Here is a 26,209-nt window from a genome sequence, read left to right as displayed (position 1 = left end):
AGTGATTCTCCTGCCTCAACCTCCTGAGTAGCTGGGACTATAGGTGCTCACCACCACACCCAGCTAATTTTTGTATTTTTAGTAGAGATGGGGTTTCACCATGTTGGCAAGGCTGGTCTCAAACTCCTGATCTCAGATGATCCACCCACCTTGGCATCCCAAAATGTGGGGATTACAGGTGTGAGCCACTGCTTCAACGACCAGTAATATTTTGAAAGTAGTCTTTTCTCCTGAGCAGTAGGGCTCAACAGTGGGCTTAAAATAATGTTGTAAACAGATGTGCTGTCAGCCGGGCTTTATTATTATATTTATAGAGTACTGGCAGAGTATATTTAGCATAATTTTTAAGGGCCTTAGGATTTTCAGAATGGTAAATGAGCACTGACTTCAACTTAAAGTCACCAGCTGTATTAACAAGAGTCAACCTGTCCCTTTGAAGCTTTGAAGCCAGGCATCAGCTTCTCCTCCCTTGCTGTGAAAGTCCTAGATGGCATCTTCTCTCAATATAAGACTGTTTTGTCTACATTGAAAATCCAGTTTACCACCTTCATTAATAATCTTGGCTAGCTCTTCCGGATAACTTGTTGCAGCTTCTCCATCAGCACTTGCTGCTTCACCTCGCACTTTTATGTTATGGAGACAGCCTCTTTAACTTAAACCTTATGAACCAACCTCTGTTGGCTTAAAATCTTTCTTCTGCAGCTTCCTCACCTTTCTTAGTCTTCATAGAATTAAAGAGTTTGGGCCTTGCTCTAGATTAGGCTTGGTTTGAGGGAATGTTGTGGCTGGCTTGATATTCTATCCAGACCACTAAAACTTTCTCCATATTGTCAATAAGGTTATTTCACTTACAGTGAACCATTCACATGTTCACTTGTGTAGCATTTTTAACTTCCTTCACAAACTTTTCCTTTGTATTCACAATTTGGCTATCTCTTTGGCACAAGAGGCCTAGCTCTCAGCCTATCTCAGCTTTTGACATGCCTTCCTCACTAAGCCTAATGATTTCTAGCTTTTGATTTAAAGTGAGAGATGTAGAACTCTTCCTCTCCTTTCACTTGAACACTTAGAGGCCACTGTAGGATTAGTAACTTGCCTAATTTCAATATGGCTGTGTCTCAGGGAATAGGGAGCCGTGAGGAGATGAGGAGACAGAAGAATGGCTGCTTGGTGCAGCCTGAAACTCTGAACTGGGTATTGGCAAGGACAGGGAGCTCTAGTTGAAGCCCTTCTACCATAGACTTGAGCAATGGGAAAAGGGCCTCCTGCTCAGAGAGAGTGGGAGAAATTCTGTTTTGTTTTTGTTTTTCTTTTCTCTGCTCATGCTCGGCTCCCAAGCAATCCCATGGCAATGAGACTGGTAGCAATAATGGCAGGGGCCTAAAACTCTGAGGGGAACCTTATCTCTGGAATATAAGACAACGCTGTTTTTTCCTCTCTCTGTCCTCTTGCTACTGGGCCCTTGATGTGCAGAGTTGCATAAAGTGTGTGGCAGAAAGAGGTGAATAAAATCCTAGCTTTGGGGCTAGAAAAACAAAAAAAGGGAGTCCCAGGCAACTAGAAAATATTAGTGAGATTGCACACAGAATGGAACTTGGGAATGCAACCCCACAAAGTTGTTTATAAATCACTAATCTCACTCAAAGCTACACACTTATGAATATGACCCTAAACAGCACACTACAGGCTTTGAGAACTGAATTGTGGGATATTTCAAGTTACAAAGAGAACACTGGGTGGCAGGGCACTTTGAAAATGGAACTAATATTGAAACCAATCCCACGCAAAGCTAACAGGAACTTGCAGCTTGAACCCAATCAGGTCAATTGCTTGGTAAAACAAAAATGTTAACCTTTGCTGTAAGATTTAAACAAGACCAAGAGACTTATAATATCCAAAATGTCTGGAATATAATACAAAACAACAGCATATGAAAAACCAAGACAATCTCCATTTGTATAAGAAAGGACAATCAATATACACTAGCACTGAGATAATACAGATGTGAAATTAATTGATAAAAATATGAAAATGGTTCTTATAAAAATGTCCCTACCAGTAACAGAAAATATTCCTGAAATGGAGAAAATAATAGAAAGGCTCAGGAAGAAAACAAGATATAAATAACAACAACATGGAAAATTTAGAACTGAAAAATGCAATAACCAATATTTTAAAAAGCATCAGACTCAATAGCAGAATAGAAATGACAGATTAAAAAGTCTATGGACTTGAAGACAAATCAATAGAAATTATCCAATCTAAACAACTGGAAGGAAAAAAATTAAACTTAATTGAGTCTCAGGGAACTGTGGGACAATAATGTCTAGCTTTTGTGTCATCAGAGTCCCAGAATAAAAGAAAGGGTTCAGGTATAAAAATATATTTGAAGAACTAATGGCTGAAAATATCCCAATGTTGACACAGACATAAATCTAAGGATCCAAGAAACTCAGTGAACCCTAAACAGGATAAACTCAAAGAAATCTGTATCTAAACACATCATGATAAAACTGCTACAAATAAAAGACAGAGTCTTGACAGCCACCAGAGAAAAGCAACACTTACTTATAAAGGGACAATTCAAATTACAGCAGATTTCTCATTAGAAGCCATGAAAGCCAAAAGGAAGTGGGACCACATTTTATAACTGCTTAAAGAAAATTGGGCAGGCAAAGTGGCTTACCCCTGTAATCCCAGCACTTTGGGAGGCTGAGGCAGGAGTCAGGAGTTCAAGACCAGCTTGGCCAATGTGGTGAAACCTTGTCTCTATGAAAAATTAAATATTAGCCAGGCGCAGTAACATGCACCCATAGTCTCAGCTTCTCAGGAGGCTGAGGCAGGAGAATCACTTGAACCTGGGAGGCACAGGTTGCAGTAAACTGAGATGGTGCCACTGCACTCTAGCCTGGGTGACAGAGTAAAACTTGGTCTCAAAAAAATAATAATTATTAACTCTGATTTCTACAAACATGCTGGGATTTTTTCACTGGGGTTGCATGGAATCCAAAAATCAATTTGAGGAGAAAGAAACATCTTAATAATATAGACTCTTCCAATCCATAAATATGGTATATCTATTTATTTCATTCTAAAATTCCTCAGCAATGTTTTATAGTTTCTCATATAAAGGTCTTGCACATATTTTGTTAAAAGTATCCCTAAGTATTTCATATTTATATGCTGTTGTACATGATATTGTAATCCTATTTTCAATTCAATATGGTTTGTTGTTAGTTCTTAGAAATAATTGATTTTATGTATTAACTTTGTATTCTTCTACTTGTATATTCATTTGGAAGTTCTAGTAGTTATTTCTAGCAGATTTCTTAGGATTTTCTATGTATACAATCATGTCATCTGCAAATAAGGACATTTAGGTCTCCCTTTCAAATTTGTGTGCTTTTAATTTATATTTCCTGCACCACTTAACTGACTAGGACCTCCCTTACAATGTTAATAAAGAATGATAAAAGTCAGCATCCTTGCCTGGGCTCAGTCATTTTAGTCCATTAAGGATAATATTAGTTGTACTTTTTCTGTAGACATCATTTATTTGTTTGAGGATGTTTCCTTCTAGTCCTAGTTAGCTTAGAATTTATATCATAAATGCAAACTTGAGAATAAGTGATATAGTAAAAAAATAAAAAAATAAATTTTGTCTTCTCAATCTACCAAAATGACTATATTGCTTTCTTCCTTTTATTTCTAATATTATTTCATTGTACTCCTGGGATATAAACTTTGTCATGATGTATTATCCACTGTATAATTTGTTGATTGAAGATATAATTTTTAGGAACATTTGAGTTGACTTTCATATGTTGTATTGATCTATAGTTATTTTCTCTCAAAATCTTTGTCAGTTTTTCGGTACCTCCCTCCTTCCTTCCTTCCCTCCTACCTTTCTCTTCCTGCCTTCCTTCCTTCCCCATTCCCTCTTTTCCTTCCATTCTCTCCTTTCTTCCCCTCCTTTCCTTTCTTTGCTCCCTTCCTCCTACCTCCCTTTCCTCCCCTTCCTTCCCTCCCTTCCTTTCTTCTCTCCCTTCTTCCCACCTCCCTTTCCTCCCTTCCTTTTTTCTCTCCCTTCTACCCACCTCCCTTTTTCCTTCTCTCTCTCCTTCCCTCTTTCTTACCTTCCCTCTGTCCCTCCCTCTTCAGAGTGGTTACTGAATAGACTTCAGGGATGCGGTCCTCTCCATTCTGCTCATACTTAAAAGCATCTTCCCCTAAAGAATCTCAAATCAATATCATTAGAGTTAGGGGTCTTCCACATGGCAACTGTGAAATTAATTCCTTGGCATAGGCAGCAGTAGCTGGAAAGATATGTTGTAGTGTCTTAGTAAAGTACCTGCTTTTAGGAGTGTGATCTTAGCATGTCACACAGCTAACTACTCCTTCTCCACATGAACAACCAGTTGAGGAGCCCATGCATTGCACAAGGTATCAGTCTTTCCCCTGAGCACTCTATTGAACAGGGGTTATGACTGCTTAAGAATATAGCCAATGCTCACTGAGCAGGAGTCATTCCCCTGAGTATAGCATCAGTTATGCCTGAGCTTGAGACATACAATTCAATCTGAGACATACAGGTAGATCTGTACCATGACACATGCTTCAAGGCCACTTTAAGGAATGCTCCACTCCCATACTCTGGTCCTGAATACCAATAATCAAAATTTCCAACTTGGGTCAGTTAAATCTTTAATGGAGGCTCAGCAGAACTCTGCAATGCAACACAAAACAGCACAGCTCAAAGTGCAAGCTCACCCTGCCACAGTAGTCATCATCAAGATGTCCTGCTTGTTGGCCAACTATTGGGACCACATCAGAGGGACAGGATGGACCTGCAGTCCAAATGCGGTTAATCTGTCAAGACTGATGACCTCAAATACATCCCAAGAGCGCATGAAAAGGTTTATTACTCACATAATGAGACTTTCTGGGAGAGCAGGGAAGACTTCCCAGGTTGATCCAAAAAAGGCTGGAGAAAACAAGGAAAGAAGATTGGATTGGGGTTTTCATGGTGTTTAGTGGGTGGAGCTGGGATGGGGATTCCCATGCATGCGCTGGAGCTTTCACAGTCTTAATTTCACACAAGCACCTGGGCTTTTTATCAGCTTGCCCAGATGTGGACAAAGGGATCAGGGGTTGAGATTTAAAAACTGTCAGCAAACATTAAAAATGGAGTGAGGCTCTGTTACAATTGGTGTATTTAGACCCCCCTGCCTCTTTTTGAGACAGAGTCTCACTCTGTTGCCCAGGCTGGAGTGCAGTGGTGGGAACTATGATCAAGCAATCCTCCTACCTCAGCCTCCCAAATAACTGGGACCACTGGTGTGCACCACCGTGTTCAGCCCCAATCACCTTTTTAATGACAATTAATATACTTGAATTAACATCCACCATGTTTGTAGCTGCTTTATGTTATCCTTAATGGGACCCTAGTTATCATCACAGAAGTCAAGATTCTCCATCCAGTGTGCTACATTAACAACTTAATAAATGTTGCTCAATTCTTATTAAGTCTGTGAGACAGGCAATACTGTCCATACTTAATACATGAAGAACAGAAAAAGTTAAGCAATTTATTCTATCACACATCTAGTAAGTCAAGAGACCAGGCGTTCCCAAGTTTATCATTCTTCAAGGCCTAGGATCTTCCTATAGCTCCCTGCTTCCTGTGAAGTAGCTCCTGGTTCTACCAACTCTTTAGCTTATTCTCCCACTAACCTCTCACTTCCCTCACACCAACTCCTCCCTCTACTTTCCAGCATGCTATATGGAGTTTACGGTCTGGGTTCCTAGTTAGTCCCACAGTTGAAATCCTCTTGCCCGTGTCTATATGATACTAGCCTTAAGCCTAGCCTTTATGGCCTAGCACAAGGCAAACTCCATAAATATTCCATGCATGCTTGAAATGAGTGTTAATTCTGCTATTCAAAAATATAGCGTTATTGACTTTTGTGTGTGTTTGACCTAATAAATTACTGAAATATGTATAATGGAGGGTATCAATTTTTCCTTGCAGTTCTATATACATCTTTATGTTATTAGACGCATACTAGTTTTATCTTCCAGGTAAAATTCCTCTCACCAATATATAAGTACCATATTTATGCCAGGAGAGGAAAAAAGTAGAAGAGGAAGAGAAAAAAAGAGAGGAAAATAAAAGGGTGAGAGGAAGCCAACACAGATAGGTTTGTATGTAAGCATCCTCCCTTCCTTGGGAAAGAAAGATAATTAGCCATTCCAGCGGTCTGTAACCTGGACAGTGGTTACAAATACTTAAGATGGATTGCTTCTTTCCACCCACATCAGTGAGAAGACAGGCTTCTCTGCTGCCTCTCTCTGTGAGGCAGTCTGTTTTCCATTCAAGTTTCCACTGAGGTACAGCCCATTGGACTTCCAGCTTCACACAAAGGTTTCCTATTAGAAAGTCCATGTGTGCAAGCCTAAGATTTCATTTCTTTGCCCCATTCTCAGTGCAAAGTAGGAGCTGAAGGCCTCCAGCATTCTTGGTTTTGCTTCATTTGGGATTCTGAAAAAGCTGGCTCTGTGTGTGTGTGGCACTAAGCAATATAGTAACAAAATTATTAAAAATATATTGCATCAAGTATTTAAATCAAATCTGTTGAAAGTATTATTCACACCCTCTCCACATTGCTTCTAATCTTTAAAATCCTTTTATCCCCTGCAATTCAGCTCAAATATGGCTACTTTCATTAAACTCTGTTCAATTACCCTACCCCTGCCCCACAGCCAATAGAAATTAATAACATCTCCCTCTGCTTCCTGCTGCACTGTTTCTGCTGCACTGTTTCTGCCACATGGATAGCAATTACCACACCATACCTTACCTTTTAGACACATTTGCATTTTTTCTCTCAAATAAAAAAGCCATTCCCATAACTAGGTCCTACATCAGTTTTCTCTGGGTTCCCATCCCCACTCCCCTGCTGCTCCAGTCCCTGCCTCCAGAGAGTGTAGCAAAATGACTGTCTACAAACAGTGTCCCTAACTGTTGGCTTAACATTTGTCTTTTAAGACAAATGGCTAGAAATTCCGACTCTAGCCTATCCAATTTTAAGCTAAACAGCTGGTATGGCTCATAAGAACAAGTGGCCTAAAAGAGTCTTGCATTGGCTATTGTGTTGCATAATCAAGAAAATAGAGGTTTTCCATAAGTACCTTGGATAGGCCTCCATCTTCAATGACCTCTGAGATGCTGACATGTTTGTAAATTCCAATGCAACCGCTTAATATTACTTATATTCATTTATGGAACTTGACCATTACTGAATAGGCTGTGATGGAATTATTTCACAGTTTTAAATTAGATTTCACATAATATAGTATTAAAAACTTTTGGAAATATTATTAAGATCAATGTGAAAGAGAAATTCAAGTACTTTTATCTTATATGAGATATTTTGCTCAGTGTAGAGATATTAATTAGGGGAGAAGAACTTCAAGGTTATCGCCACCAAGTAATAAGTGTGAGAGTGAAGCATGAGTCAGGGTTTTGACAATAGGTTAAATGTGACTCAAAAAAGAAAAGAGATGACTAACTCTACACAATGTGTACAGCTTCCTGCTAATGCATACGGTCCTCTAAAGACAGCTACCCAAATGCAGCCCATAGACACTGTTCACCAGTGAGCATGTGTGACTTCTAGGCCCACATGCTAGAAAATCACCACTTTATAGAGTTTCATAACTGAAAATATATTTTCATAGAAACAAAGCAAAGGGGATAACTGGCGACCAGAAAAGCTAACTTAGGCAAATGGTGCCACTCAAAGGTCTTTCTGAGAAAAGCTCAGTCCTCGCTTGCGAGAATCAGCCTTGGCTCACCTCATAACGGGGCTTCGAGCTAAGGCATCAAGGAAGCAGTCCCACTGCTTCTCGCAATCAGCGAGACCACAAGGCAGATGCCTGCTGCTGTCCTGTCTCCTTGTCTACTTTCTCATCTCAGTGTCATAAGAGAGCCCTGTACTGGTCCCTGAGTAACAGAGCAGCTGTCATGAGCACAGGCTCATTTTATCTGAGAACATTTTTATCTTTGAGAGAAATGAGAATATGACAAAGAAAACTAAACAGCAGCAGGCCTAGCCTCAGCAGCCTTTCTGAGTGATGTCTAGTCCCGAGGATTTTGTGATTTCCAAAGTCGTGAACACCTGTTCAAGAGGAAGAAAACAAATACATATTTAGAAGTTAGCACTGCTTTAAGAAAACACATTCTGAATATTACATTTATGCTATTCTTTAAAATATACAAATCTGGTCAGGCACGGTGGCTCATGCCTATAATCCCATCACTTTGAGAGGCCGAGATGGGTGGATCACTTGAGGTCAGGAGTTTGAGACCAGCCTGGCCAACATGGTGAAACCCCATCTCTGCTAAAAATACAAAAATTAGCCAGGCAAGGTGGTGCACACCTGCTTCTCAGGAGGCTGAAAAGAAGTCCCAGCTTCTCAGGAGGCTGAAGCAGGAGAATCACTTGAACCTGGGAGGTGCAGGTGCAGTGAGCCCAGATCATACCACTGCACTCCAGTCTGGGTAACAGAGTGAGACCCTGTCTCAAAAAAGTAAAATAAAATAAATCAAAAATAAAATATACAAATCAGTTACTAATATGACATCTTTCTGACAAGTGCTTTATAATAGTTTTACAAACTATATCAACTAAAGCCAATTTTGAAAACATCTTGTTTCCTACCTCCCCACATGTGGGGTGAATTCCAATGGTGTCATCAAGTAGCTGTTTTGTGAGCCCACATTTCATTGCAACTGCAAATCCTTGGGTAACCTCACCGGCATTTGGTCCAAGAATATGAAACCCTAACACCCGATCCTTTAATACAGAAACAAAACAAACAGAATCCCAGTAGGTTAAAGGTCTGAATACAAATCCATTCACTGCAAGTTCACAGTTAAAATATACAGCATCTACTACAGAAAAAGAACTTCAATGTCAAGTGAGCAGAGAACATTACCATGAAACTGTGAGCCACTGTAAGAATCTGTTAAATGAGCCAGTAAATGCACATCGAGAGTTAATTTGCACTCAAATTTACTAGAACAAGCAATTTACCCACTGCATGAAGGAGTTCATTAGTATGATGTAAAGTTTCAAATTATGCTGCGACAATGCTCAACAACAACATAACAAATCTGAATTAAAGTCCAACACTGGAATAACTCTAAGACAGCAGGTTTTACTGGAAATCAGAGGTTGCTGGCCCAGGAAGCAAGGTACCCTGCTCCCAACATCAAGTGGAGACAAAGGAGAGGCTGGTGCAGGGCTGTCACCCAGGACTGTGTGCTAAGAGATACAGGGTGCAGGCAATGAGCAGACCCACCAAGATGGGAAGCAAGATGTGCAGTCGCTTTCCACGGTAATAGTGCATTCTAGGCTGTCCATTCGTCAATGTTCCTTCTTCAGACTATCCTTCATTGTGATATTCAACAGTAAAAGCATATAAGAGATGAAGAGAAACACTACAAAAGGGCAACAGAGGCCAGAGTCAGGAAAAATCCTTGCCCACTGAGCTTCTGGAGGAGGCAATAGCTCAGAGCAGCCACACTCATCTGCATCTGCTGGCGGGCACTCCAGAGGGGAGGCAAGCAGAGGCTGCCTGGGCTGGGGCTTCTGAGTGAGTTCCCAGGGCCCACAGAAAACTACTGCATTGAAACCTGAGGTGGTGCGTTGCTCAGCAAGCAGAACAGGAGGGCGGCTCAGAGCAAAGTAAGGACACTTGGTGAGAATTTCCACTGATAACTGAAAATGAAGGTCCTAAGTGAAGAACGTCTCATTCACAATTCTGCTCCTAGAACTAGAGTCTAGCATTTCCGTTTTGTAAGTTTGAGGGTGCTACTCAAGTAACAGCCATGTGGCCAGGGTAAAGGGAAGGGGCACGTTCCCCATGGTTAGAGAGCAAGCCCAAGAGTGTGGCCTGGGGACCTGGGGGGACCTTGGTGGGGTCCAGAGGGTTGGGATAGCGCAGAGGGGCTCAGCGATGGGAAACAGGGCTAACAGCCACAGAGGTGCAGCCCAAACAGCTGCAACTCCTGCTTCAGCTGTGGCTCTCCCATCAAAGCCCACCCTCTCACTTTCAGAGGGTAACATTGTATACAGTCTTTCTCTGCTCCCTTTGGAAAGGCTGCCCAAACTGCCATAAACTGACCTCAGATAATTCTGTCCCAAAGAAACAGGATGTAGTCCAGCACATAAGCACCCACCCTTGGGAGCACAGCTGCAAACCTGCCCAACCTGGAGCATTTCAGGGCTACTATGACCACCATCCCTGTCACTGCTCTGTAGGCCATGTGCAACTACTAAGGGACTAAGCCCTAGAGCTCTGGATGGCTTCACCATTCAGGCAACAGAGCACACGCTAATGGGCTACTAGCCTGGGACAACCTGTTTTCTGTTATACTGAGAATAAGACAAATATAGAGATGTGGAAATTAAACAAGATCATGACTGCTGTTAAGTAAACTTTTATGTAAATGCCACTTGTTGCTGTTTACATTTATCTATTTTTACGTTTCATCTCCCCAGACAGATGATAAACTCTTCAAGAGAAGAACCAAGTCTGAACACTGCTTTTGACATTCAGAATTATTTACAAAGCAAATTATAAATAAGCTGTGCTTTAAACTACACTACTGAAGAAGGCTGTTAACCATTTTGATGCTCACCCCTCATAACCAGGAGGAGGAAAGCCTCCGATGATGGGCTGCTGCTTTAGTGAAAGCATCAGCAATTAGCTCAGTAAGTCAAGTTTCGCTTTGCATGAACATCTCCATCTAAAGACTTTAGACACACATTTAGTCTGTTTATAAAATACACACATACAACTTACAATTTATTATTTGATGACCAAAATTTTCACAGATCTTCTAGTTCTAAACTATCAAGTTTAAACTATCAAGCTATCAAGATGGCCCTGGGAAGAGGCAGCTTTCAGTGGTATACTTTGAGAGGACACTGGTAAGGCTCAATTATAAACTGTCACTGCTCAGCCTCTGTGACATGTTAACTAGATGACAACATGGAGGCACTCTGCACTGTCCTGAAAACTATCTTTATAAAGATTATAAAAATGCAGCAGTCCCAGCTGCTCAGGAGGCTGAAGCAGGAGGATCACTTGAGGCCAGGAGTTGGAGACCAGCCTGGGCAACATGGCAAGATCCCGTCTCCACACACACACACACACACACACACAAAAAAATGTATATATATATTTAATATTATATATAAATATTTATTTTTAGTATTTGGATTTATATACGTTATATATAAATCCAAATACTAAAAATAAAAGCTACATTTAAAAATCAGCATTTTGGCTTCTAGTGGCATTACATACATGGTCGAATTTATTGCAGATTATCTTTGCATAACAAGTGTTGTTCTCTCTGCCAGCTACTGTCCATTCAAGAGGCCAGAACAAAGTATGATATATCTGGAAGATAAGAGAGAGAAAAAGGGCAGGATTAATGTATATGGAAACCATTCCTTGATGGGCTCTTTAATTCTATAAAGGCAATAATCTCCATAGCAGCTTTCAGAAATTTAAAGTTCAGTAACTCCACCTTTATGTATCTGTTGGGGCACCTAGGCCAAGGCTCCTGAAATGCCAGCTGCACACATGTGTTGACCTTTGTTTTGCATGCTTGGCTGTTAGTCCAAACAAAAATCCACACACAAAATTTAGTTTTCAAACATGTATAGAGTATCAGCAACCCAAGGCAGCACACTAGGCACAGGCCCTTGTGTGGGCTGCAGAGGTGAAGGCTGAGATCCTGACGTCAACAGCTGACCCCGATAACAGGGCTCACATTCCAGCAAATTTGAGGAGGAGTGGAAGTAAAATAGCTCCAGCCATTTAGAGCTCCAGAACCTAGCGATGGGAGAGCAGGGATCATGTCTCTCTCATTTCTATCCCCAAGCCCTCATGCCAGTGCCTTGAGTGTACCTCTATGCCTCTTCAATCTGGCTCAGTCTTCTAAGAACCAGAACAAAATACCATGTGCCCTCTCTCCAGCTCAGGGTGGCTATGGTCTCCCAGTCTTGCACCTCTGAATCACTCCATACACAAATGGGCAGTTAATGTTGGGAGACAGAATTGGAAATGTAGTCCACAACGGATGGGTTTAAATTTTAAAATACCACCCAGAAATAAACCATTTTAAATGTTAGGGAAAAGCATCAATTGCTGGTGCATGCAGAGTTAAAACAAAAAATTTTTTTTTTTGAGACAGGGTCTCACTTTGTCACCCAGGCTGGAGTACAGTGGTACGATCATGGCTCACTGCAGCCTTGACTGCCCAGGTTCCAGTGATCCTCCCGCCTTAGTCCCCAAGTAGCTGGGACTATAGGTGTGCATCTCCATGCCCAGGTAATTTTTGTATTTTTTGTAGAGATTGGGTGTCGCCATGTTGCCCAGGCTGGTCTGGAACTCCTGAGCTCAAGTGATCCACTTGCCTCAGCCTCCCAAAATGCTGGGATTACAGGTATGAGCTACCATCCCCCACCACTTGTACCTATTTTAATACAAACTTTTTAATCTCTGCAGCTATCAGAAACAGGAATGTTTCTTTATCTCAAGATATACTTTTCTAAAAATACACCCCTAAGGTTAAAAAGAGATGGTACAAACTCTTACCAGGTTTTAAGCATGATTCTTAAAACAGCAAGCTACTATTTCTGATGCGTTCTATCACTTCTGCTATGAACGAAGGAGGTGAACACTCACACTTCCTCCCATCTCCTTTCACTCTTTCACTGGTTTTGTCAAATGTGCTTTTTTCCTTCTAGCACTTTGAAGATTTTACTATATTTAAGTTTCCAACCCTCTGGTTCAAAGTGGGTGTGAAGTGTGGATCCAACTTCCAACTTTATATTTTTCCTTAATAGCTACCCACTTATTCCAGCACCCTTTAATGGATGGCCTGTGCTTTCCCATGGTTTTAAAATATGACCTGTATCATATGCTAATTCTTATGAGCATTTGAATCCATTTCTGGGTTTCACATTCTGTTCCACTGATCTTGCTGTCCATCTGTGTGCCACTGCTGCACAACTGTAAGTACTGCAGCCATGTGATCAAGTTTCATATATAATTAGGGCTCCCCTCATTACTCTTGAAGTTTTTTTTTTTTTTTATCAACTTATGCACAATTACAGACATAATATTCAAAGCTCTGCAATGGAAAACAGTGATCTCTGACCCCACCCCGTTCAATGAACCCAGAGGCCACAACTTTCACCTCTTTTATTTAATTGTTTGGATATTTAACTCTATGTTTCTAAATAACATGCTTATTTGCTACTGCCTGCCTTTTCTATTTCAGGCTTTATTTATTGACTTGGCTCTATGCAAGAGCAAGATAAGCTCTTCCCTGGCCCCTAGCACTCACTCTAGCTCCTTCCTGCCCTTCCCTATCACCATCTTCCCAATATAGTTATACTCCTAGCTATCATAGTTACCAGCGTTTCCTTTACTATGTAAAAGCTATTCATGGACTACTTGAAAGCTACAAGCAAAGGATGAAGCTGCACCCTTAGCTCACAACACAGACAAACATTAACTCAAACTAGATCACAGACCTAAATGCACTCACACTTTCTCCCATCTCTACTCATGCATTGCATGTGTTGCAAAACAATGCTGGTCTACAACGACAGCATATACAACTGTGGTCCCACAACATTAAAATGGAGCTGAAAAATTCCTGCCACCTAGTAACATTGTAGCCATTGTAAGATCATCGTGCAAGCAACACATTACTCACTGTTTGTGGTGATTCTGGTGTAAATAAACCTACTGCACTGCCAGTCCCTAACAGTCTAGCACATATAATTGTGTACAGTACATAATACTTGATAAGGATAATAAATGTAGTATTTATTATACTATACATTCTATTATTACTTTAGAGTGTACTCCTTCAACTTATAAATTAACTGTGAAACTGCCTCAGGCAGGTCCTTCAGGAGGTATCCAGAAGAAGGCATTGTCATCATAGGAGGTGACAGTTCCCTGTGTGTTACTGCCCCTGGGACAGGATGTGGTGGGAAAAGACAGTGATATTGATGTTTCTGACCTTGTGTAGGCATAGGCTAATGTGTGTGTTTGTGTCTTCATTTTCTGTTTTTTTTTGAGATGGAGTTTCGCTCTTGTTACCCAGGCTGGAGTGCAATGGCGCGATCTCGGCTCACCGCAACCTCCGCCTCCTGGGTTCAGGCAATTCTCCTGCCTCAGCCTCCTGAGTAGCTGGGATTACAGGCACGCGCCACCATGCCCAGCTAATTTTTTGTATTTTTAGTAGAGACGGGGTTTCACCATGTTGACCAGGATGGTCTCTATCCCTTGACCTCGTGATCCACCCGCCTCGGCCTCCCAAAGTGCTGGGATTACAGGCGTGAGCCACTGCGCCCGGCCTGTGTCTTCATTTTTTATAAACAAGTAAAAAAAGTTAATAGAAAAAGCTTATAGAATAAGGATATAAAGAAAGAAAATATTTTGTACAGTTGTACAATGTATTTGTTTCTCTATAATAGTAACTTTAAAAAAATACTAACGTCACATTTTCATTCCTGTCAAAAAATAAATCAGGTGAGTTGATCTACAGCAAATCTTGGGGAAAAGACCTTAAAGCAATCCCAAAAACTTGGGGAATTTATTTCATATAAAGATACTCCATTGTCTGGGGAACAGCCTTCTACATCCTTCCTGTCATGTGCCTGACATCTTTCTAACTTAATTTTTCATTAATTTCAAAAAGTTTTAAAACTAAATGTTAAATCCATGATTATTATCAATTTTCTAAGACCCAAAAGCTGACCAATGCAAACAGCATAGCTTATTATTATATTGAGTTGATTATAAACCCTGATAAAATCACGTTCTCTAAAATGTAAATTTCAAAAACAACCATCTAAAATAACATTATAAAGTTTTAATCACACATTTTACCAGCATCAGATATTTAAATAGGAGTTTCATAAATCCTTAGGGCATTTAACTAGGGAATATCAATCCTATGATTTAAAGAAATTCCCAATAATAAATTAAATCATACAATTACAATGGCTTAAAGGGAAAGGACTGTAATTTCAATTCTCTTTTACTTAAAATATCAAGTATTAATAACCCTCCAACTCTTTTCATCTCTCCCTCTCCCTCCTACGTTGGGAAAATGGGCAGAAAAAAGCCAATGAAACTTCCTAGCAAAATATGATGTAAGAAAATATTTTTAAGGTTATAATTGGATGGGGTTAGGGGGTAAAGGAGAAGTAGCAACAGAGGGGTGTAGAGGATGTCATTTTGGGAATCTGATGAGCCCACAGGCAGATAACCCTGGAACTTCACATCTGACCACCCAGAGCCATGCTGATGGGATGGGACTGGCCACTAGGCCTTGGTACATTCCTACCCCTGCATTCCCAAAAGGTCTTAAAATAACTTTGAGCTTCCTTGTATAAGTTTGCTCAAATACATTTTTGTTACTTGTAATTCAAATGTCCTGACTTATAGATTATACTTCCCTCTTTCTCAACCATATTCTTCTTGTTTGCTAGATAGACAGGGTTTAAATTAATTGCTAATTTTCCTAAAATAGGAATATGCTTTCCTACAATGTAACTATCATAGTAGCTTGCAAAATGATGAAATAAAAAGTGATTGCAAAGACAAATTGTTGATTAAAAGAGAATTTTTTAAGGAAGTAATAAAACACGATCTTACTTCTAGATTCTCTTTTTTATATACTTCAATAGCCTTCTCTTCAGATAATCCACAGCAACCATACTCCAGAGGGGTAAACACCGTAGTTGGAACATTAATATAATCACACTGAAAGATAAATAACTTACATAATCTTATTTTGTGATACTTTATAGCAAAAATCTATATTACATATATTTATAAAAAGAAAATAAATGAGTCCAGTTCAGTGTAACTAATTCTTAAAATGCCAACAGCTTCAGGAAAATTCTAAGGTACATTAACAGAGACCTGGGATGGGTCCCTGACTCAGAGGCAGAGACCACACACTGGCCAGCCACCAACAGATGGGATCGGCTCTCCTGGAGCACAGACTCAGAGGTCCAAAAACCCGAAGGTAGAGGTGGAGGTGGTGCCACCTAGCTGCCCCTAAAGACACTCTCCAAAATGTTTCTTTCCATGCCCATGATTCTGGGCTCTGCTCTCTTGGAGCACTTCTTCCAGGCAAACTTGAATTATGCTACTTCACTGGAAACTGAGACTACCTCTTGGCCATTTCATATTCCTTATGCCACTGAGAGGCAAGGCAAGTATGCAGCTCAACAGTGCTGAACTGGGTGTTCTTGACTATCAAAGGGGGATGGCACATGTGAGTGTGTGAATATGTCTGGGGGAGTGCTAATATACCACAGGGACAAGGATGACCACAGGTCATCTCTGCAGTCCAGGGGTTAAGACAGAACCATCTCCAGAGCCTTTATCAGACCGAGTCAGAGAGGAATGGATATCGCAAGAAGACTGTGCACTCCGAAGCTGGCAAGCATAGCCCCAGCAGCCCCACAGAGAAGCGAGGTTCACAGGTGGCACTCCTGCCTAGGAGAGGCCCCAACTTGGGAGACAAGAGAGACTCTCTGGCTGTGTGGAAAGGAACTGGAATACTTTGTTGGTTAACCATGAAACCACGTGCATGGAGAGAAAGCTGTGTGTAGGTGGAGAGAAAGCTGTGTGTAGGTGGCAGAGGTGCCTGCCCAGGCACAGCCCCTTCAAAGGACACCACCACTCACAGCACTGTATGTTCCCCAACCCCTGCCAATTGCCACAGGTGATTAGACTAGGGATAGCCATCTGTCCCCACAAACACCAATACATAAGCTGGCCAGAAATCTAAGGAATGGCAGAAAAAGGTGAACTGAGTCAATCCAATTCTTTCTTTTGTAGGAAAATTAACTAGAAGCAAAGAGAATTTTCCAGGTGGCAGAAGAACAGGAAGAAATGGACCTGCAAAGTTGTCACCAAGTTAGGCCAAGGAGGAGCACATCTGTACAAACACCCCACTATGCTGCTGGGCCCCAGAGCAGCTGGGACTCCACCTCCACATGCAGGCAGGCCCAGCCCTAGTAGAGTTCTTTTTCTAGGTTCCTCTGTGATTATACCTATTAATCCCAGGATTCTTAGAGTAACTTTCATCAATTTGCCTAGTTTGAGTGAGCTTCTATTCTTTGTTACCCCAAAGAAAAATAAAACACCACCAGGTATCCCCCAAATCAATGAGAGGATTTACATATAACACAGACAAGTTCTCCATTAGCCTAGATTCTTATGCTCTCATGCCACTTCATGTTTGCCTACTGGCAAATGATGGATGAGCCAAGCATTTAGTTTCTTTTCCCAGCATGGCTGAGAAAATCACACAACTACGTGAACTGCTTGGGTATTTTCTGACTTCTGTGAGGCACTCACATGCTGCCAATCCATTTATTGACTAGCAGCTGACCCCAGATTCCATACCTTACATGGGAGTCCTCATTCTTAATAGAAGCCTTTGTTTCCTGTTTCATATCAATTAAGAAAAAATTAACAGAAATGGCTCAACATTGCCCCTTTCTCCTAAAAACCTTCTCCACATCTTAGAACATCTCCTCTACCTGGACTTGACTCATGCTACCCTTCCCATAGACCTCCTTTCAATCTTGTGCCTTTCATCTCTTTCTTTATGCTCTACATATATTGTTCCATATTCTAATCCCTCCTCCTCACAGACACCATGATTAACTTCTTACAGTATCAGGCAACTGCTCAGCCAACATACACCCTAAAATGCTATTTGCACTTGAGATAAGTCTTTGCACATTTAGCATTCCTGGCCTTCACCCATTAATGCCAGCAGAGCCCCGTCCCCAGTCGCCCCTCATGCACCAAATGCACCCACCCACAAGGTCTCCATGCAAGGCCTTGGCAGGTACCTGGGGGATGAAGCAAAGCAGCGCATAGCATTCCTCACGAAGGATCCGTGCCCAGAGCTCTTCACTTGAACACACTCATGCAAAAACAATTGGAGAAATTCAGAATGTGGGACATTACACCAAAAAAAACCCCTGGATTCATCAAAAAGTCAGTGTTAAGAACTGGAGCAAGACAAAGATGCTCACTCTCACCACTCTTATTCAACACAGTACTAGAAGTCCTAGCCAGAGTAGTCAGGATGAGAAAGAAATAAAGGGCATCCAAACTCGGAAAACAGGAAGTGAAATTGTCCCTCTTTGCAGACAATGTGATTTCATATGTAGAAAAACCTATGAGATTCCACCAAAAACTCTTAGAACTGATAAATGAACTCAGTAAAGTTGCAGGATACAAAAATCAGCAAACAAAAATCAGTAGTGTTTCTATATACCAATAACAAATTAACTGAAAAAGAAATCAATAAAGCAATTTCATTTACAATAGCTACAAAAAATAAAATATTTAGGAATAAATTTAATCAAGGAGGTTGAACCACTTTACAATGAAAACTGCAAAACACTGGTGAAAGAAATTTAAGAAGACACAAAAATATAGAAAGATATCCCATGCTCGTGGATTAGAATTAATATTGTTAAAATGACTATACTACCCAAAGCAATTTACAGATTTAATGCAATCTCTAATAAAATAACATGACATTCTTCACACTAGTAGAAAAAACAATATTAAAATTTGTATGAAACCACAAAAGGTGCTGAATAGCCCAAATAATACTGAACAAAAAGAATCAAGCTGGAGGCATCATACTACCTGATTTTAAAATATACTACAAGTTATAGTACTCAAAACAGCATGATATTAATATGAAAACAGATACATAGACTATGGAACAGAACCCAGAACCCAGAAATAAAATCACATATTTACAGCCAACTAATTTTTGACAAAGGTACCAAGAACATAAACTGGAGAAAGGACACTCTCTTCAGTAAATGGTGGTGGGAAAACAGTATATGTAGAAGAATGAAACTGGACCTCTATATCTCACCACATGAAAAAATCAATTCAAAATGAATTAAAGACTTAAATATCAGGTCCCAAATTATAAAACTACTGGAAGAAAACAGGAGGAATGCTTCTGGGCATTGGTCTAGGCAAAGATTTTATAGGCAAGACCTCAAAAACACAGGCAACAAAATGAAAACAGACAAATGAGACTGTATCAAACTAAAAAGTTTCTGCAATCAGCAAAGAAAGCAATCAACAGAGTAGAGACAACCTGTAAAATGGGAGAAAATATTTGTAAACTATCTATTCGAGAAGTTACTAATATCCCTATATAAGGAACTCAAACAACTCAGAGAAGAAAAAAGGAATACCCTGATTTAAAAATGGGCAAAGGATCTGAATAGATGTTTTTCACAAGATATACACATGGACAACAAGTATATGAAAAAATGCTCAGTATCACTAATCATCGGGAAAATGCAAATCAAAGCCACAATGAGATACCATAACCTGTTCAGAATGGCTATTATCAAAAAGACAAAAAATAACAAATGCTGGTGAGGATGTGGAAAAAAGGGAACTCTTACATACTGTTAGTGAGAATGGAAGCCAGCATAGCCACTATGCAACACAGTATGGAGGGTCTCCAAAACTAAAAATAGAACCACCATATGATCCAGCAATCCCAGTACTGAGTATTTATCCAAAGGAAAGAATCAGTGTATCAAAAAGATATCTACACACCCATATATTGCAGCACTATTCAAAATAGGCAAAATATGGACCCAACCTAAGCATCCATAGTGGATGAATGGGTAAAGAAAACGTAATATATAAACACAACGAAATACTATTCAGCCATAAAGAAGAATGAAATCCAACCATTCAGAGCAACATGAATGAGCCTGGAAGACATTATATTAAGTGAAATAAGCTGGGCACAGAAAGACAAATACTGCATGTTCTCACTCATATGTGGGAGCTAAGAAAGTTGATCGTATAGAAGTAGAAAGTAGAATTGTGGTTATTAGAGGCTGGGAAGGGCAGAGTAAAGAGGAGGATGGGGAGAGGCTGGTTAATGGACACAAAATTACAGCTAAACAGGAGTTAAGTCCTAGTGCTTTATAGCACTGTAGGGTGAACATAATTAACAAGAATTCATTGCATATATCCAAAAAGCTAGAAAAGAGGATATAACAGAATGTTCCCACACAAATAAATGACACGTTTGAGGTAATAGATATGCTAACTACCCTGATTTGATCATTACATGTTGTATAAGTGTATCAAAATATCACTCTGTATCCCATAAATATGTATAAACATTATGTGTCAACTAAAAATAAAAGGAAAAAAGTCAGTGTCATAAAAAATAAACAAAGTCAGGGGGACTGTATCAGATTAAAAGACTTAAGCATCATAAGAGCTAAATGTACTGTGCAAATTAAAAAACACACACACACACACTCTTAAGGAACAACTTAGGAAATCGAGTATTATAGTATTTTTGTTGAACTTCTCAGATATGGCAATGGAACTGTAGTTATGGAGGTAAACATCCTTGTACTTAGGGACAAATGTCATTGATGTCTGCCACTTCAAAAAGTGGCAGCAAAAAGCTCAGCAAAAGAAAAAAGGAATACGAACTACACATACACATATTCAGAAAAGGAGAGACAAAGCAAAAACAGCAGGATGTGAATAACTGGAGAATCTGGGTGACAGGTTCAATGCGGGTGATTGTTTACTACGGTTTCTGTGTTTTGACTCCTTTCTAAATAAAAAGTTGGGGGAAATAAGGGTCTCACCAGATCCCTACTGCCTAGAGAAGGCCCTAGCAATTCCTTTTTGTGGCAAAGATTTTTGATGATCTGGCACCAAATTAGTTTTCCAGCCCCTTCCCAATTGTACTCCCCTATCGCCAACTATTCTGCCTACACACATGCCAAAATGCTCTATGCATTGTGTTTGGGACAATTTTTCTTTGCATGAGATGGTACACTCAGCATTCCTGACCCCACCCACTAATGTAGCAGGTAGGGCCCTTCCCCAGTCACCCATCTCCCACCAACTCCACCACATGGCCACAGAGCTCCTAATGGAGCTGAGCAGTACTTCCCCAGCTGAGAGCTCCTGGGACACTACTCATAGTCCTTAGCATAAACCAAGTGCTACAGGTCTCTGTGTTCTTAGCTGAGTTAACTGCTCACCTGAAAAGTCCTTTCCTTCCTCAATTTTGAATTACTCATCCTATAAAGCCCATCCCAAATATTTGATTTAAAAATATGAAAAGTGGAAATCCTCTGTAGAAATCATCTGATTCATGTCCTTGGCTTTGCAGATGATGAAACTAAGGTCCTCAAAAGTTAAACAACCTGACCATGTTTATAGGCCAAGTGGGCACTGAAGCCAGGACCAGAATCCTGACTCATGCCAAGAACTCCTATGTTATTACAGTGCAACAGTCTACTTATGAAGGTTTTCTCCCTCCCTGCAGCTAGAATGAACCCCTTCAGTGTCCCTAGAGTAACCTGCTTACGGCACTCTGGCACACAACCACACTCTGTCTTCTGCTCAGTCTGTGCCTGCCTGACTCATGACCCCACCTACCTGGTAAGCCCCTGGGGCTAACCAAGGCCTGTGCTTTGTGTATCACTCAGCATAACATCTTGTACACAGTGGACACTCAAAAGTATTTATTTTAATCCATTAGTAAATAGTCTACTGCAAACCATATCCCTGAGGAACCCTTTACTTGGAAAACAAGCACACAAGTTTAACTTGCATTAGTTTTTAAAATTATGATCTTGATAAAGATATTATCTCAAAAACAGTAAGAAACTTACCTTTTCTAAAGAGGCCCCAAAAAGTCTCCGAGCTAGCAGCTTGCCTGACTGTATGGCGACAGGAGTGAGCTCTGGCTTACCCTCCAAAATATCCCCAACAGCATAGACATATGGCACATTGGTCTGTTCCACATCATTTACAGGTATTTTCCCACTTCTGGTAGTTTTTGAAAAGGGAAAAAAACAGATTACAACTCACTCAACACTGCTGGCTGACTAATACTATTAGCCAAAAGACTAAACACATAGAGAAAAGACCTCTCTTAGAACTCATGCACCTCACGATATCAATTATCTATAAGATCAATGACTTAAAGTAACAAGGGTTTCTGTAGCTTCAAAAGAAAACATCTCTGGGGAAGCCACGGACATTTCCTGGATGCCTAGGATATCTGCAGACTGTCTCCACAGTCTCACTTAGAGCTTTGGAATTTATCTCTTTGCCTGACCAAGGTCATAAAGATGTGCTTTAAATCACAGACATTAGATGAATATATCTCTGCAATTATTTCTTACAGTCATTGTTTAATATATGAGCTTTTTAAGGCATGCAATAAGAATTACTCACTGATGAAGAAATTGATTATAAAGAGCTGGCACAGAACTTACTATAAGATAAATTAAAATATATATTTCTTAGAGGTGATCTGCAGAAACCTGTTGCTTTGTGCAGCAACAGTCCAATGATCCCAATATACTTACTTCTCATTAATTTTGACACCAATCTTCTCCAAGCCTATTTTCCTTGTACAGGAGTCACGACCAATAGCTAACAAAACCTGCATTTGGAGAGAAATCAAAAACACAAATTATCCATATCAGGAATGAAAGAGGGCACTATAGATCTTTCATACATTAAAAGGGTAATAATGGAATATTGCAAACAATCTATGCCAATAAATCCGACAGCTTAAGGTGAAATAGATTCCTTAAAAGACACAACTTACCAAACTTACACACAAAAGTCTGAAAAGCTTCCAGGCTAAATTACGTCCCTTCAAAATTCATATGCTGAAATTCTATCCCTAAGTAACTCCGAGGGTGACTATATTTGGAGACAGAGCCTTTACGGAGATAATTAAGGTAAAATAGGTCACATGGGTATGCCTTAATCCAGTATGACTGATGTCCTTATAAGAAGATGAGGACATGGGCAACACAGACCAAAGGATGACCATGTGAGGACACAAGGAGAAGACAGCCATGTGCAAGCCTAGGAGAGAGGCCTCAGAAGAAACCAACCCCGCCAACACCTTGATCTTGAACTTCCAGCCTCCAGAACTGTGAGAAATACATTTCTGTTGTTTAGGCACCCCAGTCTGTGGTACTTTTCCAGAACTGTGAGAAAATTGTTGTTTAAGCCACCCACTCTGTGGTATTTTGCTATGGCAGCCCTGGCAAACTAATATGCCCTATGCCATCAAAGAAACTGAATTCACAATTTGTAAACTTCCCATAAATTAATTTCAGACCCAGATGGCTTCTCCAGGAAAGTCTATGGATTACTTAAGTAAGAAATAATGTTAATGGTATACAAACTCTTCCAGGAAAGAAAGAGGAAAAGGGAGTACTTCCCAACTTCTTTTTTATGAGGCCAGTATAAGCAGCTGACACCAAAATCAGATAAGGACATTAAAAGAAAAGAAATCCACAAGCCAACACTCCTCATGAATATAGATATAAAATCTTTAATGAAATGTTAGCAAATCAAATATAGCAATATATAAAAAGGATGACTGTTTGTGACCAAGTGAGTTTAACTTTAAACGGAATTTTAACTTTAACTTTAAACGGAAATTTGGTTTAACATACAAAAATCCATCAATGTAATTCATCATATTAACAGAATAAAGGAGAAAACAATTCAATCATCTCAAGAGATGCAATAAAGCATTTCACAAAATTAAACACTCTTTCATAATTAAAATCTTCAGAATAAAAGAAAAGAAAATTTCCGTCACCAGATAAAAGGCATGTGTAGAAAACTTACAGGTCATGTCCTGGAAATGATAAAAGACTGAATGCTGCACCCCTAACACCAGGAACAAGACAGGCATGTCCATTCTCACAATTTCTAGTCAATACTGTATTGGAGGTCTTAGCCAGTGAAACAAGGCAAGAAAGAGATTAAAAGCATGCAGACTAGAAAGGAAGAAACATTGTTTTTATTTGCAGATGCGAATCCTAACAAGCTACAAGGTCAACATTTATATACTACCAGCCAACCATTTAAAAATGCCATTTGTTGGCCGGGCATGGTAGCTCACGTCTGTAATCCCAGCACTTTGGGAGGCCAAGGCAGGAAGATCACCTGAGGTCAGGAGTTCGAGACCAGCCTGACCAATATGGAGAAACCCTGTCTCTACTAAAAACACAAAATTAGCCGGGGGTGGTGGCACATGCCTGTAATCCCAGCTATTCAAGAGGCTATGGCAGGAGAATCACTTAAACCTGGAAGGTGGAGGTTGTGGTGAGCCAAGATTGTACCATTGCCCTCTAGCCTGGGCAACAAGAGGGAAACGCCATCTCAAAAAATATATATATATATCATTCATATTAGCTTTAAAAACATGAAATATATTTAGCAAAACATGTGAAAGAGCTCTAGAACCCAATGATAAAACATTGCGGAGAGAAACTAAGGAATACCCAAATAAATGGAAAAACATACGAGATTCATATGTTGGAAAAATCAATATTGTTAAAAAATCAGCTCTTCCAAACTGACTATGAAAAAAAGACAGTTCCAGCCAAAATTCCAGCAGACTTTTGTTTCTAGAAATTAAAAAAACTATTTTTAAAAGTTATAGTAGAAAAAAAAGAAGAAAAAAATGAAAAAAAAGAAAAGTTATGTAGAAATACAAAGAATCTAAACAAAATTAGAATTCTAAAATTAAAATTCTACCTGATCTAAGACTTACCACAGAGCTCCAGTAATCAAAACAATGTGGTACTGGGGAAAGGACAGACAAATGGTCTATGGGACAGAATGAAGAGCACAGAAATAGACCCATAGTTAAATGGTCTTTCATCAAAGGCTCCAAAGCAATTCAACGGAGAAAGGGAAGTCTTTTGGATACTGTATATCCATATGGGAAAAAAAAGAACCGCATAGTGAAGCATGTTTGTTCTATACAATCCATAACATGTGATGAGGTGGAAAATAAAGTGTCTGCAGATCTAGGATGTGGCTGTGGAGTGCTTAGCCTTGGAACTGCAATGTGAGAAGCCATGTTGCATGTTGGATTTGACATAGATGTAGATGCACTGGGAATATTTAATAGGATTATGGAAGATTCTGAATTCACACATGTTGGCATGGTTCAATGCGATGTGTGCTCATTATCTAATGGAATGTCCAAGCAATTTTGAATCCTCCTTTTGGGACCAAAAATAATAAAGGGACAGACATGGCTTTTCCGAAGACTGCTTTGGAAATGGCAAGAACAGCAGTATATTCTTTACCCAAACCTTCAACTAGAGAACATGTTCAAACAAAGCTGCAGAATGGAAAATCAAGACAGATGTTATTGCAGAGTTTCGAGATGATTTGCTGGCATCACACAACTTTCAGGAAAAGAAATCAATGGACAGTGAAAGGGACCTAATTCAGTTTTCTTTTCAAAAGCCTCCAAAAGCAAAAGCAGCTTAAAATCTAATTAAAATAAATTCTAATTAAAATGAATGAGAATTAAGTTGTTTACTAAAAATATTAATTCAAGACAGATTACAGACTTAAACATAAAAGGTAAAACTATACAACTTCAGGAAGGAAACAAAGGGATACTTTCATGACCTTTGGGTAGCAAAGATTTCTTAAAGCACACAGAAAGCATGAACCATAAAGTAAAATACTAATAAAATTGAACTTCACCAAAATTTAAAACTACTGTTAACCCAAAAGATACTACTAAAAAATACACAGGCAAGTCACAGATTGGAGGAAAATATTCACAATACATATACCTGAAAAAGGAATATGCCCAAGATATATAGAAATCCGGCGATTCAAGAATAAAAATTCAAATGATCCAACAAAAAAATGGTTGAGATTTAAACAAACACTTCAAAGAAAAGATACATCAATGGCCAATAAACACATGAAAATTGCTGTCCATCATTAGTCATCAGCGACATGCAAATCAAAGCCATAAGATACCTCTACACATCCACTAGAATGGCTAGAATGAGAAAGCCAGATGGGTCTGGAACAACCAGGCCCTCACATATAGCTGATGGAAATACAAAATGGTATAATCATTTGGAAACTCTCTGCTAGTTTTTTAAAAAGTAAAAACCATCCCATGATCAAGCAATTTCACTCCTATTTGTCCAAGAGAAATTAAAATATATGTCGGCTGGGAGCAGTG

At 39.7% G+C, this 26,209-nt stretch overlaps 1 protein-coding gene and 1 pseudogene across 2 annotated transcripts in view; one reads left to right on the top strand and one right to left on the bottom strand.

Annotated features, from left to right (window-relative positions):
• TXNRD3 (thioredoxin reductase 3) overlaps positions 1 to 26,209 on the bottom strand; it is a 61,603-nt gene that overhangs the window by 16,979 nt on the left and 18,415 nt on the right. The window contains exons 10-16 of one of the 2 annotated variants that reach the window (XM_064362109.1): positions 22,542 to 22,618; positions 21,840 to 21,996; positions 15,763 to 15,870; positions 11,380 to 11,475; positions 8,724 to 8,858; positions 7,858 to 8,180; positions 4,137 to 4,984 (exon numbers count right to left, since the gene is read on the bottom strand). In XM_064362109.1, the coding sequence (XP_064218179.1) occupies positions 8,118 to 8,180; positions 8,724 to 8,858; positions 11,380 to 11,475; positions 15,763 to 15,870; positions 21,840 to 21,996; positions 22,542 to 22,618 (636 nt within the window). In that variant the 3' untranslated portion in view covers positions 4,137 to 4,984; positions 7,858 to 8,117. Of the gene's footprint in view, positions 1 to 4,136; positions 4,985 to 7,857; positions 8,181 to 8,723; positions 8,859 to 11,379; positions 11,476 to 15,762; positions 15,871 to 17,984; positions 18,059 to 21,839; positions 21,997 to 22,541; positions 22,619 to 26,209 lie in introns of those variants that run through there. The other variant, XM_064362108.1, reaches the window with a different exon arrangement.
• On the top strand, positions 24,860 to 25,491 carry LOC105733384 (rRNA N6-adenosine-methyltransferase METTL5-like; annotated as a pseudogene).

The sequence above is a fragment of the Aotus nancymaae genome, unplaced genomic scaffold, assembly GCF_030222135.1.
Source record: "Aotus nancymaae isolate 86718 unplaced genomic scaffold, 86718_ANA_hifiasm-v0.15.2.pri h1tg000046l, whole genome shotgun sequence".
Lineage (NCBI taxonomy): Eukaryota > Metazoa > Chordata > Mammalia > Primates > Aotidae > Aotus > Aotus nancymaae.
The sequence above is the reverse complement of the archived record's forward strand: the minus strand, read 5'-3'. Positions and strand labels throughout refer to the sequence as shown.